Genomic DNA, 18,361 nt, shown 5'->3' with positions numbered 1-18,361 from the left:
AGTAACTACACTGGAAACAACATCTGTGAAATTAATAGACTCACAGAAGGAACCTTAGATACCATCAAACACAAAACTCTGATTTACAAATTAGGAAATTAAAGTTATAGGCCTTGCCCAAGCTTATATACAGTATTATAATTTGGAGATAACATTTGAGGCAAGATATACTGATCTAGTTCAATTCATTATAATTTTTTTTGTCTTGTGAAAAGAGTATCCTCCCCATTCCCCCAAGCTCCCCACACAATGATAATTTAAGTAAGAATTCTACTTTTCAGGGTGGAGGATTTTTTTAAGTCCAGTACTTTGCATAAATAGTTTTATCGGAGATTATTTAGAGTTTCTAAAAATTTAATTTATAAAAATGATTCCATATATATATGTAGAAATTATGGATTTTAAAATATCTAGATACACAGGGTTTAAGCCTTAAGAGAGGAAACATGTTCTCTTCCATTTAATATAATCCATAAACATTTTAAGAAATATTTTACAAATATTTACAAATGAGCTTCAGCTCTTAATTCTTATTTTTTTCCACCCACTTGTTCCTTCTGTGAAGTTCTAGTTCCTCCCCAGTCTTTCAAATTCCGGCTAGTAAATATCCTAACGAGCCCAGCTGGACCTAGAAAGGTCCCAATGAGCAATTCTCATCTAAGTCAGATCTGTACTAGCTCAGTCCAGGACTGTGAGGACAGGGGTCTGTCTAGATGTGAAAGGTAATAATATTCTCTGTAAAAGGCAGTTTCCAGCTGTGATCAGAGCAAAGTGTTGAAAGATTTAGCTCATAATTTCAGGGATAATGTATCCAAATCACATTGGCTTTCTCATAATATCTGACTTTGAAAGGAAATTACTTATAGAGGAATTAAACTATGGAGCCTATTTCTAGTCAAGATATTATAAGCAAACTTAATAGTAACTAAAAATTGTGATATTAAAAGACTAAGAAAAACAAAAATCTCTTATTTGGCAAATACAGTATGTGGTTATTAAACACACAACAACCTATATTGGTTATATATAAAAAGGAAAATCTTGTGATCTTTTTCACTTGTGTGTAAGCATCAAAATAAAACAATTAAAATAAAAATACTTTAAAATAAAGCTCCTATGGTACCTAAAGCTGCTTTCACTTTCTTCCAAAAAAGAAGTAAAAAAAAGCAAGGAATTAAAAAAAAACATTTTTAGTCAAATTCCATTTCAGAGTTTACCTTATTATTTTCTAATTAAACAAAATAAAGTTTGGACTTTCTCCTCCACACATATAAACTTCACTTCAATATTTAGCCTATTATACATCTGCCTATTCTCTTTGTTCTTGAAAAGAACATGAAATCTAAAGAGGCATTTAAAAAAAATTCTTCAGGAATATTGCTATTATTCCATATGCCATTACACTGCTATTTTGATAACTATCTCCTTAAATAAGCACTCACAGCACATTACTATGACTGTTGAGAACTGCTTTTACTTTAAAAAAGAAATAGTGCAGCTTAAATATGAATATAGGATTTCAGAAAATTGTATTCAAATTTTCCAAATGAAAATCAATTCCTCATAATCATAATATGTAATTTAATTGAGATATTAAATTCAAACTGTCCCCAATATTTCTATATATATTTTCATCACAAGGAAGCATGAGAGTCTCAGGGGGAGAGTGTCCTCCATCGAGCCCCTCTGCCTGTTACCCTAAACTCTGGTCCTGCATGTTCAACAATCTAGCTCCATGTATCCATCTCTCTTTTTTTCCCCAAATATCTTCAATCTCTTCTCTAGTCAATTTCTTCTGCATAAATACAAAACCCTCCTTCCTTTGAGCCTAAGTTTTATCTTCTAACAGATGCCTTGCTCCTTCCCATCATCACAGCCATACATTTTGTAAGTCACCTGTATTAATGTGTGCTTATTTATTCTCTTCACTTGTCATCCCCTACAATCTGGCTTTTACCCTATCTGCTACAGAGAAACGCCTCTGGAGGGCCTCACACTGCCAAATTCAGTGTAAAATTTTCTGTCCTCGTTCTGAGTCTTGGCAACATTTTGCATTGTTCTCTTTTGAAATCTCTGGCTTTTTATTCTGGTATGCCTCCTCCTCTGACTGTTCAATAATTTTCATAGGCTTCTTTCTAGGCTTGCTTTCTAAGTTTTCTAAGCTATTTTCATTCTATTTGGATGTCTAAAATCCCTCAGATACACATTCTAGGCGGAACTCTCCCTTTCAAATTGGTTCTTCTGCCGATAGGGCCTTTCTCTGCCTTCCATCCAACCACCCCTGGAGGGGAACTGGAGTTACTTCAGTCTCTGCTCCCTCATTCATTCCCCATATGCAGATAGAGATGAGGTCCTACAGTTTCTACCTCTTAAGCCTCTCTCCAACCTGTGACTTTCTCTCTGATTGTGCTGTCATCGCACTAGCTCAGGCATCAGCATTCCTCACAATAATGATGCTGATGACTCCTAAGGGTCTCCTTACCTCTGTCACAGCTCACTCTAATTCATCCTCCGATTACTGCCAGCCTGCTCTTTCCAAACTGTTGTTTTGTCATTTCCCTGGGTTAGGTCCTACTAAGGCTCCCCACAGATTCAGAACAAAAGCCCATATTTCTCGGCAGGACACAGAAGTCCTTGATTCTTTGGATCTTCTCCAGCTTTGTCTCCTGCCACTGCCCTATAAGCATCTTATGATTTAACTGCTGTTAAGACAGAACTACTCATAGTTCTCCAAATACATATTTAATTAAAGGAATACACCACAAGGGACCTTCCAGGACTGGCAAATAGGCGTGATATCAAATTGCTCCTAAAAAACACTATTCTCCCCCTACTTCCATGGTTCCTTCGTCCTCCTTCCTTCAGTACCCGTACCACAAGGTTGGCGCTGCTTTACTTGAAAGGGAGAGATCGTTATATTTCTGATAATTAATCAGAATTTCTAAGCTGGTGATCAATAAGCTTTCAAAATAAGGGCTTGAAAGTTAACTATGAGATAATAACCAATGAAACAAACTATATAAAATCTAGGTACTATAAATTCTGCTATTTTTGAAAACAGTAACATCACTAAAAACTAAAGGGTGAACCACATGTTCTTAGAAGTCTAATATTTTGTAGTTTCACCAATGCAGAGAAATGCTATGAAAACATTACTGAGATAAAGGCTATAAAAACATTGAGAAAAAAACATCTGTACATAATACTTTCAATTACTGCTTTTTTTTCTATCAGAAATCCATAGTATTTTCTGAGCACTGATCATTTTATATACTGCTAAAGAACACAGAGGCATATAATTTTCAACTGGACACACATATCTGCTATTGCACAAAGGGTATTACCTTAAGATGGGCCTTAAAAATGTTTTCTAAGCCTCCAGGACATACCTTTTAATTAATATTCAAAATATTAATAAGTATTATTACTGCTGTAAGTTAAGAATATCTTAAGTTCTATTTAAAAAGTTTAACAAAAATCATTTGAACTAAACTTGTAAGAACAGCCGAATTTCTGTGCATCCCAGCTCTTACAAAACCTAGAAAACTAAGTTTATGTGGGATCTAAAATTGAAATATCCATTCATGATTCATCTTAAAGAGACTAGGTTAAGATGTTCCATCATTTGCAATCAGAGATTTTTATTTGGATATTTCATGAAGTATTTAGTATTTTCTCAAGTTCTTTGTCTTTTAATCCTACACCAAGAAAAAAATAAGACTAACTTGAGCAGTGTAAACAGGATCTGTGATAATTAAACACCGGTTGATGAATTCCATCCTTCACCTCATTCCAAGACTAGTTTACTCATTAATATTTATAGAAAAGTACTGATCACCAGGTAGGAACCATTCATTTTGGAGTTTGAAAGCAGTTTGCTATTTCATTTTTTAAATTCTTGGGCATCTTGTTGGTGGTAGTAATCTACATGGTATGTCATGTCAGCTGAATTATCAAGAGCTTAGATTTTTATAGTCATAAAGAATATAGAAAGAATAAAATTTAATTAAACTATGATATTTAGAGATGAAAGTTGCTCTGTGCTCTCATAAACTATCTTATTTTTCCTGAAAACACATTTTCATGTGTCAAAATAAAACACAGAGTTACGGTGAATAATAGGAAAAATACAGTGAATTTACCTGAGGAAAAAATAAGTGGGTATTAGTGAGGAGGGACTCCTGCTTTTCATGTTATTGAAAAAAACAATTGGTTGGGAGGTTCTAATAGTTCCTTTAGGCAGTATGATAGAACAACAGACCATTAGGCAGCTATAATAATGAATTTTAAATTTCTTTTATTTGTTAAGCTAAAATTGTGCTTTGATCATTCCTAATATTGAAATACCTAAAAGCAACATTCACCATATCTGAAAGAGGAAACAAACAAAAAATTACCATTAATCGTTACTTACATTCCAAATCGCAATGTTCCAGAAACATATGTCTGCCAGTGTGCACAATAGAACATGAATGTCCCAGCAAAACAACAAAAAAACATCCAGTCAGGATTTGTCCCCAGCTGCACTGCAATACAAGTTCCAAGAACCACGAAAACTGCAAGAGAAAGATCACAATAAAAACTGAATAATCTGAAAAATCAACATTAACTGAGCCGGGAATGTTGTTAGATGAGGCAAAAAGAAGACATGCTATGAATGTACAATTTTCTCTCAGTTATTCAAGGTACCAGAAAAGCAGGATGTAATCTTTTACACCATAATTTCAATTTCTTCTTTCACTACACCACATACTGGAACCAAAGGTAACTATAAAAAGGTAACCAAAAGTAACTAAAATACTTGAGCATTTTTGAAGTATTCTCCCAACTCAGTAATAGTGATACTAATGAACAGTAAAAATTCACAGACCAGAGTTAAAAAAACAAAAAAAGAAAAAGAAAAAGAAAAAGAAAACCACCCCCTGTGCCTTAGTTTCCTCATTTGTAACATGATGATAATAACCAGATAAAATGTATCAGTATTATAAGGGATTTCAAATAGTGCCTGAAACAGAGTAAACACTACATAACTGTTGAAAACAAAAAAAAACAAAAAAACCTTAAGACCTACATAATTCACAAAAGGACTTTTTTAAAAAAGATTTTATTTGTTTATTTGACAGAAAGATCACAAGTAGACAGAGAGGCAGGCAGAGAGAAGTAGAAGCAGGCTCTCCGCTAAGCAGAGAGCCCACTGTGGGGCTAGATCCCAGGACCCTGAAATCATGACCTGAGCCGAAGGCAGAGACTTTAACCCACTGAGCCACTCGGGTGCCCCAGGACTGACTTTTTTTAGATTCATAGCTATTCCAAGTCTGCAACATAATCTTAAACGTCCACAGAATATCCATTTAAATATAAATACCACAGATTTCCTAGTCTCCCACTATTGTACTCATCTATAATTTATGAGACTTTTGATGATGACAATTATGCCCTAAGATTTTAAAAACAAGAGGTACCAAAAGAATACTACTTAGGTTTAAAAATGACTTCAGGAGGTGCCTGGGTGGCTCAGTGGGTTAAGCCTCTGCCTTCAGCTCAGGTCATGATCTCAGGGTCCTGGGATTGAGTCCCGCATTGGGCTCTCTGCTCGGCAGGGAGCCTGCTTCCCCCACTCTCTCTCTGCCTGCCTCTCTGCCTACTTGTGGTCTTTCTCTCTCTCTCTGTCAAATAAATAAATAAAATCTTTAAAATAAATAAATAAATAAAATAAAAATGACTTCAGTAGAAATTAACATAATTTCTAAATTTCCCCTTATAGCCAATAATGAACAAATATTAACTGTATTTATAGTCTTTTGAAAACATTAAAAGTAGATATAAATCACTTATTCTGATAACTATCAAAACACCATAAACCTCTTATTCATTCCAATTTTTTTTCACATTAATTTTATCACTATTAATCATTAACATTAAAAAAAAATCAACAATACCTGTTGATAGTGAATCACAACCATGATCAAAAAGTTCTCCCAAAGGAGAACTGCTATTGGTTCTTCTTGCCTGTTTCCCATCTATAGCGTCCAAAGACTGGTAAATGAAAAGGCCACATGCACAAGCAATATATGCCCACAGAGGAGCCTATGAAACAAAAAGTTAGAAACACAAGAGTTATAAAGACATTCGTTACTATGTTTCGCTGATCTATTTTTACTCACAGGTATTTTATCTTTACTCTCCAGAGAAGAACTGCTGGTTGGAAGCTATAGGAAAGAATGCCAGGGCTATGTAATGGAAAACTTTTTGGGACAATTGGAACTATAAGAGAATCAAATTCTTTGCTTTGTAGGGGTGCTCAAGCAGATGCTGGATAACTACTACCATGTAGGTTATATAAGAGATCACACTAGGTGACCTCCATAACACTCTTCCTAACATTTAGACTCTAAGAGTCAACTAAAAAAATTATCTAGTGTAGTTGTTTCTAAACCGTATATTTCAAGATGGTTCCAGCCCTTAATTTTGTTAATACATACTGTGAATATTCAAGAAGGGGGACACAATATGCTGCCATTTTCCAAATTTATTTGAGCATGTAACGTATTTTTCAACACACCTCTTCAACCTCTTCCTAGAATAACACTAGGAAAATGATGATCTAGTACACAGAATGTTTAGAATATTATTTTTCAAACATTTTTGGACACATTTTCAAGGAACCAATTCCTCTTTTCCCAGACAGAAATCGAACCACTAATACTGGATTTAAATGTGTTAAAAAAGGAGAACTTCTATTTGACATCTTTTTAAGAATGTATAAGAGTGTTTTATATCACTTTTCACTATTTTCCGATGCCCAAGCCAGGAAAAAATTTCTATAATCACAGAGTATTTTCTCGGTATTGGTTATCAAGTTAAGCTGAGTGTTAAATGTCACAGCAGCATATTAAAACTACTCAGAGCTGCAAATAATATTTATATTCTGCATTGCAAAGAAGTTTCTCTCAAAATCTTATTTAGTTCTCCGTATTAAAGGTAAGGATCTTCTCTTAAACATTTTCTTAAAGTCGCATGTTTTAGAACACTGAAGCTGTCAAAAGGACCATAGCATAAACCAGAGTTACAAACCCTGAAAGCAATCACTGTGATTGTGTAATCATACTTTATGTGCAAGCTCACTGTACTGATAAATCTCAACTGACTAAGAACCCCACCTTCTAGACTTTGAGGCTACTACTTCTTGCTCCTAAAGGAATCTAGTAACTCTCTAGAGCTGCTCTGTCCTACACAGTAGCCATTAGTCATATTAGCTTAGATTATTAGATATATTTTTATTACTTTATTTTCAGTTTAGATTATTAGATATATTTGGATTAGTTATTTTAGTGTAGATTCACTAAAATTAAATAAAACTAAAGACTCCGCTCCTCAGCTACACTAGGCACATTTCAAATGCTCAACAGCCAGATGTGGCTCTGCGTACCACACCAGACCACAAAGACACAGACAGAACATAACCAGCATCACTGAAATTTCTATTGGACAGTACTGCTTAATAGGACTAGAAAGCTAGGGACTTTTTGGGGTCTAAACTCTGGATTTTAATGGGGGCAAAGTGTTAGTCTGAAACAGAGACAACTTCAACCATCAGTATACACACAATCCTAGGAAATGGTAAAAAAGTAATTACATATATATGAGAAAGCAAAGTCTTGTGTCTTCTGATCGTTCTTTCCTCCTGTGAATCTGCAGAATACTAAAACTAATATTTATATATTTCTTCATTGTTCCCATTGTTTACAACTCAGATTTGTTTTAGGAAGCAAGCTTTCTCGCGGAGCCTGGGTGGCTCAGTTGGTCAAGTGTCTGCCTTTGACTTAGGTCATGATCTCACGGTTCTGGGACTGGATCCAGTCCCGCATTGGGCTCCTCTGCTCAGTGGGAGTCTACTTCTCCCTCTCCCTCTGCATACTGCTCTCTGCCTACTTGTGCATGGGCACTCCCTGTCTCTCTTTCAAATAAATAAGCAAAATCTTAAAAGAAAAAGAAGAAGGAGGAGGAGGAGGCAGCTTTCTCACTCAGGAATAAGCAATGGTTTTAGCTGGTTTAAGAGCCTGAGAGATACACTGCATCAATAAAGGACACATTTATCATTCAGAAAACCATCACACCCTGATAGGCAGGAAGAGAACAATTAGCATAGGAAAATAATCTTATCACAATCAGGCAATAAACTGACTTGCAAAATCTTGCAGAGATGTTCTCATATGAGTCAACTCAGGTGAAAAAATTCTAAGAAACATGGTTTTAGGGAGCTTTTGAAACAGAACTGTGGGGTTTACATACATACAAATGTGTACATATACTGAGCAAGAATGTTTCTTTTCTTTTTCCTGGGAGGACATATCAAAAACTTGTTTACATTATGTACAAAAAAGAGGAATCAGAGGTAAGAGTGTAAAGAAAAGTCAGGTAAAAAAGATTTTACTGTTTTTATACCATTCTGTTTGAATTTTTCCAATATGTAATGTTTCCCCTTTCTTTTTCAATGTCAGTAGGAGTTAACTGGGCAATAAGATTATGTATGCACAATGTGCCACTTTAATTTTCTTTCCAATCTTGTATATTAAAAGGAAAAAAATCTAAGAAATTTCTTAGCAAGTTAGATAAAAAACATTAAATATAGCAATATAAAACAGTAACAAATGAATGTTAATACAAAAAACTCCGTCTCATCATATTCCAAAAAGTTTTATTTAAACTTGATGGGAGCTCCTATTAGTAACAGCACATAGCTCAATTCTGGTTTTCCTGTTTATAAGATAGCTAACACTAATTTCTTTCATCTATCTTATGTGGCAAAGATATGTCAAACATATGTAAAATTAACAAGCTGCAAGATAAATTCTAAATTAACTTATGAAACTAAGACCAAAGTTACTAGCTGATGAGATTTAAATACTTAGTCTCAGAATTAGATCACGAGGATATTTTGGTATCCATAAAAAAAGGGCTAAGTCTACATTTCTATCTTAGAAATATGAAAAATAAGGGCTGATTTTCCTTTCTTATCTACTGTAAAGTTATTTTCTAAGAAGAATGGCAAACTCCACTGAAACCATTACGATGACATTCTTTTCTAGGAGAAAGACTGGTATCTGAAACTATTAAGAAAATATCAGTAACATAAAAAATATATGGAAACCTCACAATACCTGGAGACATGAAATTTAATATTCACCCACTGGGACAAGGCCCAAAGGAATTAGACCTAAAATGAATGAGAATGTCCCTGGGTAATGGAACTCTTTTGACTTATGGAACTCTTTGACTCCAAAACAGTTATTTAAAAAAAAAAAATATATAAGAAATCAATAAGGACTTATATAATTTGTGATTCCATATATATGTATTTTTAGAGGAAATCAGGAATAAGAGGAAGGTTGTAGGGAAGAACAGGTTACATACTTAATGTTCTTGACCAATGAAATATTAACCATTTATTGAACTTTGTATGTTAGGTACTCTAAATGGATAATTTTATTTCTCTTAATACTACAAAACAAAATTTCAAAGGATAAATAAACTGTGTCTTAGAAAATTCACATAATAGGGCACCAGGGTGGCTCGGTGGGTTAAAGCCTCTGCCTTTCGCTCAGGCCCTGATCCCAGGGTCCCGGGATCGAGCCCTACATCAGGCTCTGTGCTCCGCAGGGAGCCTGCTTCCTCCTCTCTCTCTGCCTACCTGTGATCTCTGTCTGTCAAATAAATAAATAAAATCATTAAAAAAATTAACATAATTTACTGAAGATCACAGAGATAATAAGAACATACCATGGAAGATAGCTATGACCTATTTTAATGCACTGTGATCCAAAGCCTAACTAGGATTTCTACTGTGCAGCTATAAAGCATCCAGGCATAGCCTTTGTGGGACACTACCTTCCCTAGCAGAGCACGAAACAGTGGCTCAGTCATGTTCTACCTTGATTCCTCCTAGCAGCAATTCTAAAAAGTTCTCTGTGATTAGAATAGTTTCCATTCTGGAAGTTTCTTCAAAGATTTAAAGTAATTCGAGGATTACTGTAAAAATTCCAAATCACTTAAGCACAGAGGCTAAAGAAAAGTATTATAGGGAACATGGTACCTGATACACTCTGGGGTATTCAATAAATAACTATTAGTGGCTGAGCTATCTTTGAACTCGCTCTCAGTCCCTGATCCCCATCATGAAAATAGTTTAGGATTGTGGGAAAAACTTCCTTTGGAATCAACACACCTTCCTGTTGTTCTGCTGTATCTCTAAGGATGTGTGTGATCTGGACCAAGTTCGTCTGAAGTGACTATCAGGTCCTCAAGTAAGCCACAGATACAATAGTCCAAAGGACATGTTATGATAAAGAATCCCAGGACACATTTAAACAATCACACTGGCATTTAAGTTTCCTGATTGATATAAAGGAAGATAGTTAAGAAAATGATAAAAATTAGAAATATATTCATACAATCTGTATGGACAGGATTTGTATAGTAAAAGAGGAATTAAAATAAAAGTATTCAAGGGTGAGGAAGAAATGAACATCTGGAAGAAAACAACAAAAAAGTCAACGTGTTTTAGAGGTAACTGTGATGTTCAATAGCTATTTACTTTAAGAGCGCTATGAGGAAACAAATTAATTGATGATAACCAAAAGGAATAGAGAGTTGGAGGGCGATAATTTTATCACAAAGAACAAATCATCTGAAAAGACTACTTAAATGATTACTTACAGCTTAAAACAAGATAAGGACTATTGTGACCATTACAATTTCTTATGATTCAGAGTCACCTCTGACCCCTTTAGTTGAGGATCACCTTCTATCTTCTTGGTTACCTGGGACTGACCACTTGGATTAATAAAGGCACAATAAATGTTTCTGATTCTCTTCCATTTACCTTACTGTTTAGCTCCCTTCTTATCAAGGAGATTTTAAAACCAAAGAGATAAACATTAATTTACTTATTCTGATGAACAGTTCTAGTTTCAGTTTGGTTTTAAGTAACAGGTACAGAAGGAAAAGAGGGACCAGCAGTAGACTTTTACTTAAGGCGGCCCAGGGAGAAAGTCTTTGTCAGCAATAACTACTCTCCTTCTTAACAGCAGCTGTTGCATAATACAGAACAGGAAATGCATTCTATTGACTTTTTCTTGTATGTCTTTTGCTTTGTTAGTATAACAGAAATATGCCTGAGATCTATCAGTCACAAATATTTATAGGAAGAGAAAAGGGATATTCAAGTAATTCTTAACAGGAATGGAGAGGAAACCACTTTTGATAAAACTGATTTACAGGCGTGCCATCTCACTACTTTTTCTCTCTGGTCATCTTAAACTTTTCTAAGATTTCATTCAGCTATTAAAAAATACTTTAAAAATTCAGTCATTTTTTAAAACTTTTTTTGTATTGAGATTTACTGATTTTAAAAGGACTGTCTTAACATGTTAATCCCTGATAACATTAATTTACTTACTAGAATCAGACTGTACCTTTTGCTTCTGGTTTTCATAAACAGAGGGTATAAAGCAGACTGTAGTTATAACTTTATTAATAGCATGTGTGATACAATAATACAATAATAAAAAAATTTTAAAACAGTTGATAAACAATTGTCGAATCATCTTTTCTTTAGCTAAAATGACCTAAAAATCCCAAGTACAGAGTTTTTTGTATATAACAAATGCTCCTAACTGTTAAGAAATCCATCTTACCTGCTCTGTAGCTGTGGGACAGTAGAAGACTAACAAAACGGTTGTACAGATGTTTATTGACAATCCAATGATGGTGATGAGATTTGGGGCAATCCAGGAGGGAACTCTTCCAACTAGCCATTCCCAATACCCCTGCATTAAGGGCTCCAGCAGGGACCGTCCAGCACTCTGATATCTATGTTCTTCTAGCCGCTTTAGTTGGTGTCTTGATAATGGTGGTGTAGGTAACTGAAACAATTTATTTAATACACAACCTGGAGTACTCATATGCCCGAAGCCCACAGGGGACTCCGGGTGAGAATCTCCACATCGTTTCCTTGTTGATCGATGCCCACTCATGGATCTTGGCTGTCTTATGTGAAGAGAATAATTTATTTTGTTTCACGACTTTTTTGCAGCTGGTCTTTACCTGAAAAAAGAGAAAAAGACACATCTGTCAGCCACCATTTATATCAATGTCAGTAGTAAATTAAAAAGAAAAAAAAACTGGTAACAGTAATATGTATCAAACAGATCAGAACACCAGGGATCTGCTTTTAGTTCTTGTTCTTATTAATGGTATAAGCCAAAACAAGTCCTATAACTTCACCCTCAGGTGAAAAATATTAAGGGATTTTAACAGTAATATGCTTCCTGATATCTTATAGCTTGTGTGACTTCAAAGCTCTTGCCTTTTTTTTTTTCCTATCTCACACTGATTTCAGTAATATAAAGGGACAAATCTTAGAAATGACTTAGTCATTTCACATATATGGACACTGAGATCCACAGACATCCCCAAAGACAGCTAGCAAATTAGTATTAATATCAGAGGAATGACTTGAATAATATGGGTTTTAAATCAGATTTTAATTTAATGTTAATAGCTAACACTAGGCACCTACTACACACTAATGCTTCAAGCATTTCACATTTTAAAAAAAAGATTTTATTTATTTATTTGACAAAGAGAGACACACAGAGAGAGGGAACACAAACCAAGGGTGCAGGAGAGGGATAAGCTGGCTTCCCACCTAGCAGGGAGCCCGATATGGGCCTTGATCCCAGGACCCTGGGATCATGACCCGAGTGGAAGGCAGCTACTTAACGACTGAGACACCCAGGCACCCAATAACATCATTATAAGTTACTAAGCAACATAAGAAAATGACAAGTATATTTTCAAGATTAAAGGGTAGTTCTATATATTCATCAGACTGCATGCAAAATGTAGTATTAATACTCAAAAATTAGTATGGTGACTTCAAATGTTTGAAGTGGGGAGTGCCTAGAAGAGGGTGGTAAAAATGGAAATGTGAAAGTCAAATCTCTAAGAAATTTCTATGTAGAACGAGAATCAAAGGAAAGCACTTAGGAATTAGATATGAAAGGTGAAGGAGAAGAAAACACAAATCAAGAGACTAAAAAAGAGAAGTTAGGGGGAAAAAACAGTTATTTTGGCTTGGAAGGCGATGGAAGGGGATCTGGGGATAGAGGTTAGAAAAATATAAAAGTAGCTTTTAAGTAGGTATGTTTTAGACAAGATCAAACACCTGGAGTTTAAGCAAGAGATGAAAATTTCAAGTTATCAACTCTGGATGCTAAAGTCTAGTGTTTGTTTGTTTGTTTGTTTTTGAAAGAAAAGTTCTTAAAGGGATTAAGTAGAAAGAAAAAAGGAAAATAATAAGAACTTGTGGGAAACTTGGTTATAGAGCAGAAGAAAGGGAAGCCATAAGAGGATTAGGGGGGGGGGGGGGGGAGGAATCATCTCAATAGAACTGAAAGGGTAGTGGCATCAAACCAAGAGAGGTGTACTTTGATATTCTGGTAGAAAGCTATCCAGCACACAATATGAAATTCCCAGAAATGTTCCACTATGAGAATACAGAATGTGATACAAGAAGTAGGACATTTCAACAATGGACCCGGTATCAAACATGCCTAAGACTACTTCTCTCTTTTCCCATATACATCAAGTTCTAAAATTTCAGTGTCACCAAGGATCTAGAGTGACAACCAAAATATCGATCATGTGTCTCAATAATTGGTTCAGAAAATAGTTTTTTAATTATCAACTGCCTTAAATAAATTTTCAAAAATCTTAAAAGAATCACCAGTGCCACGATTTACCTAAAGTGTGAGATAAAAATACTGAAATAATTTTCAAACCAAAGCAAATTATTTCAAAGAATTCTGCCACTCACTCAACTATATCACAAAACAACTGATTAATGTCAAACAACTGGTTACAAAATCATTTTAGAGAAAGTGACAGACATAACCACCCAAAACTTAATTTTGTAGTAGTCAAATTTTCTGTAGTTAAATTAAAGGACACAGCTTCACATTTGGTGAGCTATAATAAACCAGCTTTTACAGAATTCAACTTAAACGTGGGAATAAAAAGTTTATTCATCTCAATTTGTACTTTACTATTGTAGTATTCACTTATCCTACTGTAAAAATGAAGTGACATATTGAGGGTGTTGGCTTCCTTTTGGCACTCAACAACTACAAGCAACTGATCCTAATGGTTTTAAGTTTGAGCATTTGGCAGGATTATATGATAAACTGATACCTTCCTTCTGAGTGTTTTCCCCCTCTGACCTAGATTATTATTATTTTTTTTTACCTTTTAATTCTCTCTTAGAAAAGTCTACAGTTTGACAAACCTTAATAGATCCAGCCATTACTTATTTCATACATGAAAAAAAAGCCAGTGAGTTTTTAACTATTTCAATTTGGCAACATTGTTTCTGTGAAGCTACTAGCAACAAGATTGCAAATATAAATTCAGGTACATGTAGCCCAACCTACAGATATCCACTTTGGGTTTTAAATCAGATTTTAAATCGCCTTCAATACATGCCTATAGACATAGACACAGAGGGTGTTATCACTGCTATAGGTCCATCTCCACTCTTCTTCATCTGATTACATCTGAGACCCAGAGGCTACTGCAATTCAAACCATCTCAGGAAAAAACAGGAGCTTCTGAATTTTAGCAAAGGAAAAGCAAGCATATCTCAAGGGAGTGCAACAGGGTAGGTGACTATTATAGGAAGAGTGAACTTTATGTAGAAAAAGGGAAACGTGATGTGGGATGGGAATATGCAGTGGAGGAGCAAATAGTATAAAAATTATTCTAGCCACTTGAGATTTTTTTACCTAGTCAGGCTTATGCCGAAAAGCGTGAAGAGAAAATGTCCTTTTGTTGCCATACTACAAGGACCTAAAACAATTAATGTAAGGAGTTAAAATTTATTGCTGGCTAGCCTAGAAACCACCAGTCACAAGTTTTTATGAGAAAATGAATTCTAAGTTCCAAATGCATTCAGCCAACATTGAGTGCGGTAAGCAAGATAGACATCCTCCTGGTTCCCATGTCCAGCTGGAAAATAACTAAAAACAGGTAAACAAGCAAATAGCATTACACACTGTAATGGGTGCTATGAGGAAAATAAAGTGTGGAGCCAGAAAATAGTTAGGGGTGCACATTTTAGATAAGGTGGTAGGAATCTATGAAGAAGTAACATTTATATCAGATTCAGAGAATGAAAAGGACCTAGTCCAAGTAAAGGTAACAGGCCCTGAAGCAAGAAAGAGCTTGTCTTGATCAGGTGCCTTTGAGATCACTAAGGCTGGACAGCAACAAATCAGATGGAAGAGTGACATAAATAAAGTTTGAAAAGCCAGACAATGCATTTTATAGACCATGATAAAGAACTGAGATTTTCTTTTGATGTTTTGAAAAGTCATCAATGAGCTTATAAAAATTTCTATAATTTTGGTAGCACAACCTACTTATTAACTGAGGATGTGTTTTCAGAAATCGTAATAGTAAAAGTGAGTATTTTAGCTGAAAAACTTCCCATCACCTGGAATTTATTTTAGTATAATACTGTTCACAGGTCTATAGCTATTGTAACCTTTCCACTTATTATCAGCAAATTCCCCTTCTCTGTTATAACCTGGCTCTACTGCAATACTCATTTTATAGCACTTAATACATTGGGTTTTTCTGTTTGTTGTATTGTTTCTGGTCTTCTCCCCACATTGGTCTATAAGCTCCAGGAATGCATAGGCCATGCCTGTCTAACATTCTTTTCCCACACTCTCATACCATACCTAACATTAAGTAGGTAATCAGGACTTATTTGTGGAACAAGGAACAAAAATGGCTCATTATTATTTAATGAGCACCTAGTTCTTCTAGACCCTGAAGAAACAGAGACTGAAATATGGCCATCCACGATCCCAAGAAACTTAAAGGGGGTGGGGAGGAGAGTCTTATAAACAGCTAAGTTATAGTGTGCTGTGAACAAACTGTTGTGGGAGTCCAGAGAAGGGGGGTACATATGGTATAACAAAAAAATTTTCTTTGTGCAGGCATGAATATTTATGTGAAAAGCCCAACAAAGGTACAAAAATATAATCAGAGCTATTTAGTGAATACCTTACTAAAATTACACACAAATTGTGAAGCTAAATCTATGACATAGAACATCTGTGCTTATAGCAGCTGAGGAAAATGGCATGCTGCCTACATTATTCCTGTGTTTAGCTTTGGGGAACATCTGACAAGTATCCCACTAAAAAAGGCATCTCCAACTGCTCAGCAGAGCATAAGGTAATCTTACACAATATCCAACCTGTAGTATGAAATTCCAGAATTCCCATCCCCCACGTCTAAGGGTGCCAAGTTTTAAACTCCACCGATTCAGCAGTGTGTTTACAGTCCTTTCACGGGAATTGGTGATTACACAGTTCTTTCCAACCTTTATGGCACTAATAAAGAAAATTACTAATGGCCAACACTATTTGGAAGGCAGAACAAATTACAAAATGTTTTTTTAAGAAAGGGAAACTAATAGGATCACAGGATTACATTCAGCATTATTTAACAAGTGGTACATAGAACAAGTTAGCAAAAACAAAAGCCTTTTCAGCAGTCTCGGAAGCAAAAACAGTACTGTGTAATACAATTTAGATCTACTGTTTTGAAGAGAAATCTTGCATTCCTTAAAAAAAAAAAAAAAAAAAAAAAAAGGAAATAACTTCCCCCAGAAAAAAAAGAAGAAGAAAAGCAAAAGCCTGGTATTTTATAGATTATTTTCGTATTCCCCTAAAAAAGACAGCACAGCATGACCCTCAAAAGAACATCACCTGCACTTTTAGCCAACTTAAAGAACAACTCTACTGCTGCCTAGAAAACAAACTGACTATGCAATAAAATGTAATTTGGCTTATGGCAAAGTTTAGAGTTACAGATATCAAACATTTAAGTGTTTATAATGTAAATTTGAAGAGATTGGGTGTGGGAAAGGAAGGAGAATAAATTTATGAAATCATAGTTGTAAATATTCAGAACAGTCTTTTAATTGGACAAGAAATAAAGACGCCTCTAGTGGAACAGGTTAATACAAGAGGCAGATTTGTCACACTTATTTCTCTAATGGAAGCATTGCGCAGACAAGTTGTACAAGGGACTCTGAATAGTTTTTCTCACCACAGAACAGATAAGCAGCAAAATAAATGCTTTTAGGACTTCAATCGCTGGAACTTTATGTGACTGCCAATGTTCCAAAGTAGTAAAACTAAATATCCTTACCACAGTCTAACTTGTGGTGTTAGTCAATTAAATACACACAATGAACACAATTCTATCCTACTAGTTCGAGTGCAGAAACTGAATCTTTATTCTCTGCCCACATACAAGATAAGACATTAATATTTGCTGAAAGATAACTATGAGTTTGCCTATCATAATATGGATTCATTAATAAACTAAGAGACCTCAAACAAAACTATATATTCGATACCAATGATCCAAAACAGCTAAGTGACATAACGCCAAGCACCAAATTGGAGAAGACAAGTTAAACACAGCTAATTGTAAAGACCCCATCCATCCAGTGTTCCTGGGAACACCTGCAAACACTAGCAACCCTCCTGTCCTTTCTCCTTCCAAGAATACTGCTGAAACAAACCCCAGCTATTTATAAGTAAATATACGCTAGTATTTCTAGAAAAGTTGCTGAACAAGAAGCGTGGCCCAGCCATACGAGCACCGCATTCCAAAAGGCAGGCCACCCCGTCACCGAATGCAACACTGTTTGGGGACCTGGAAGCACCTGAGCAGGAGGGTGTGGACCCGACATGGCACGGTCGGTTCCACGCGAGCAGCGTCCCCACCCGCCCTGCCCGGGCCGAGGTTCTCCGCGCCACGACTCCCAACTCCTATACTCAGCAGTCCCCGGACTCCCGCGCTAGCACTTCGTCACCTCAGTCTCTCCACCTGGGGCCAGAGGGGCAAGCGCCCCTCGCCCTCCCCACAACCCCGCGCGCGAGGCCAGCCGGCGCGAGGAAGCGCTGCGTTCGCCTCGCCGAGTCCATACACACCTATATTCCAATGCCCCACCCCAGAGCATGCAGCGCTCTCTCCACGCCTCTCGAGAGTCGTGCCCCCCAACACGTCCGTCACACCCGGCCATCTTCCCAAGGCCGAGCCCCGCAGCCTTACCCCGACCCCCGAGAGCACACCGCTAGAAATAAGCCCTCCGCCTCCAGACGACTGAGTGACTCCGATCGGCGGCAGCCCGTTCGCGACACTTTCGCGTTGCCGTAAAGGGATACAGGGTCGGAACGAGCGGCGGCGCGGGCGCGCTCCTCGGGGCGGTAAGCGC

General features: G+C 36.2%; 1 protein-coding gene across 3 annotated transcripts in view; it reads right to left on the bottom strand.

Moving 5' to 3' along the window:
* The window catches only part of CEPT1 (choline/ethanolamine phosphotransferase 1), a 36,373-nt gene extending 18,071 nt beyond the window's left edge, over positions 1-18,302 (bottom strand). For 2 of the 3 annotated variants that reach the window (XM_059375713.1, XM_059375712.1), the window contains exons 1-4: positions 18,199-18,302; positions 11,697-12,105; positions 5,940-6,087; positions 4,415-4,556 (exon numbers count right to left, since the gene is read on the bottom strand). In XM_059375713.1, coding sequence (XP_059231696.1) covers positions 4,415-4,556; positions 5,940-6,087; positions 11,697-12,035 — 629 coding nt within the window. In that variant the 5' untranslated portion in view covers positions 12,036-12,105; positions 18,199-18,302. The other variant, XM_059375714.1, reaches the window with a different exon arrangement.
* Positions 18,303-18,361: the final 59 nt, after the last annotated feature.

Source organism: Mustela nigripes, chromosome 14 (genome assembly GCF_022355385.1).
Source record: "Mustela nigripes isolate SB6536 chromosome 14, MUSNIG.SB6536, whole genome shotgun sequence".
NCBI classification, from domain to species: domain Eukaryota; kingdom Metazoa; phylum Chordata; class Mammalia; order Carnivora; family Mustelidae; genus Mustela; species Mustela nigripes.
The sequence above is the reverse complement of the archived record's forward strand: the minus strand, read 5'-3'. Positions and strand labels throughout refer to the sequence as shown.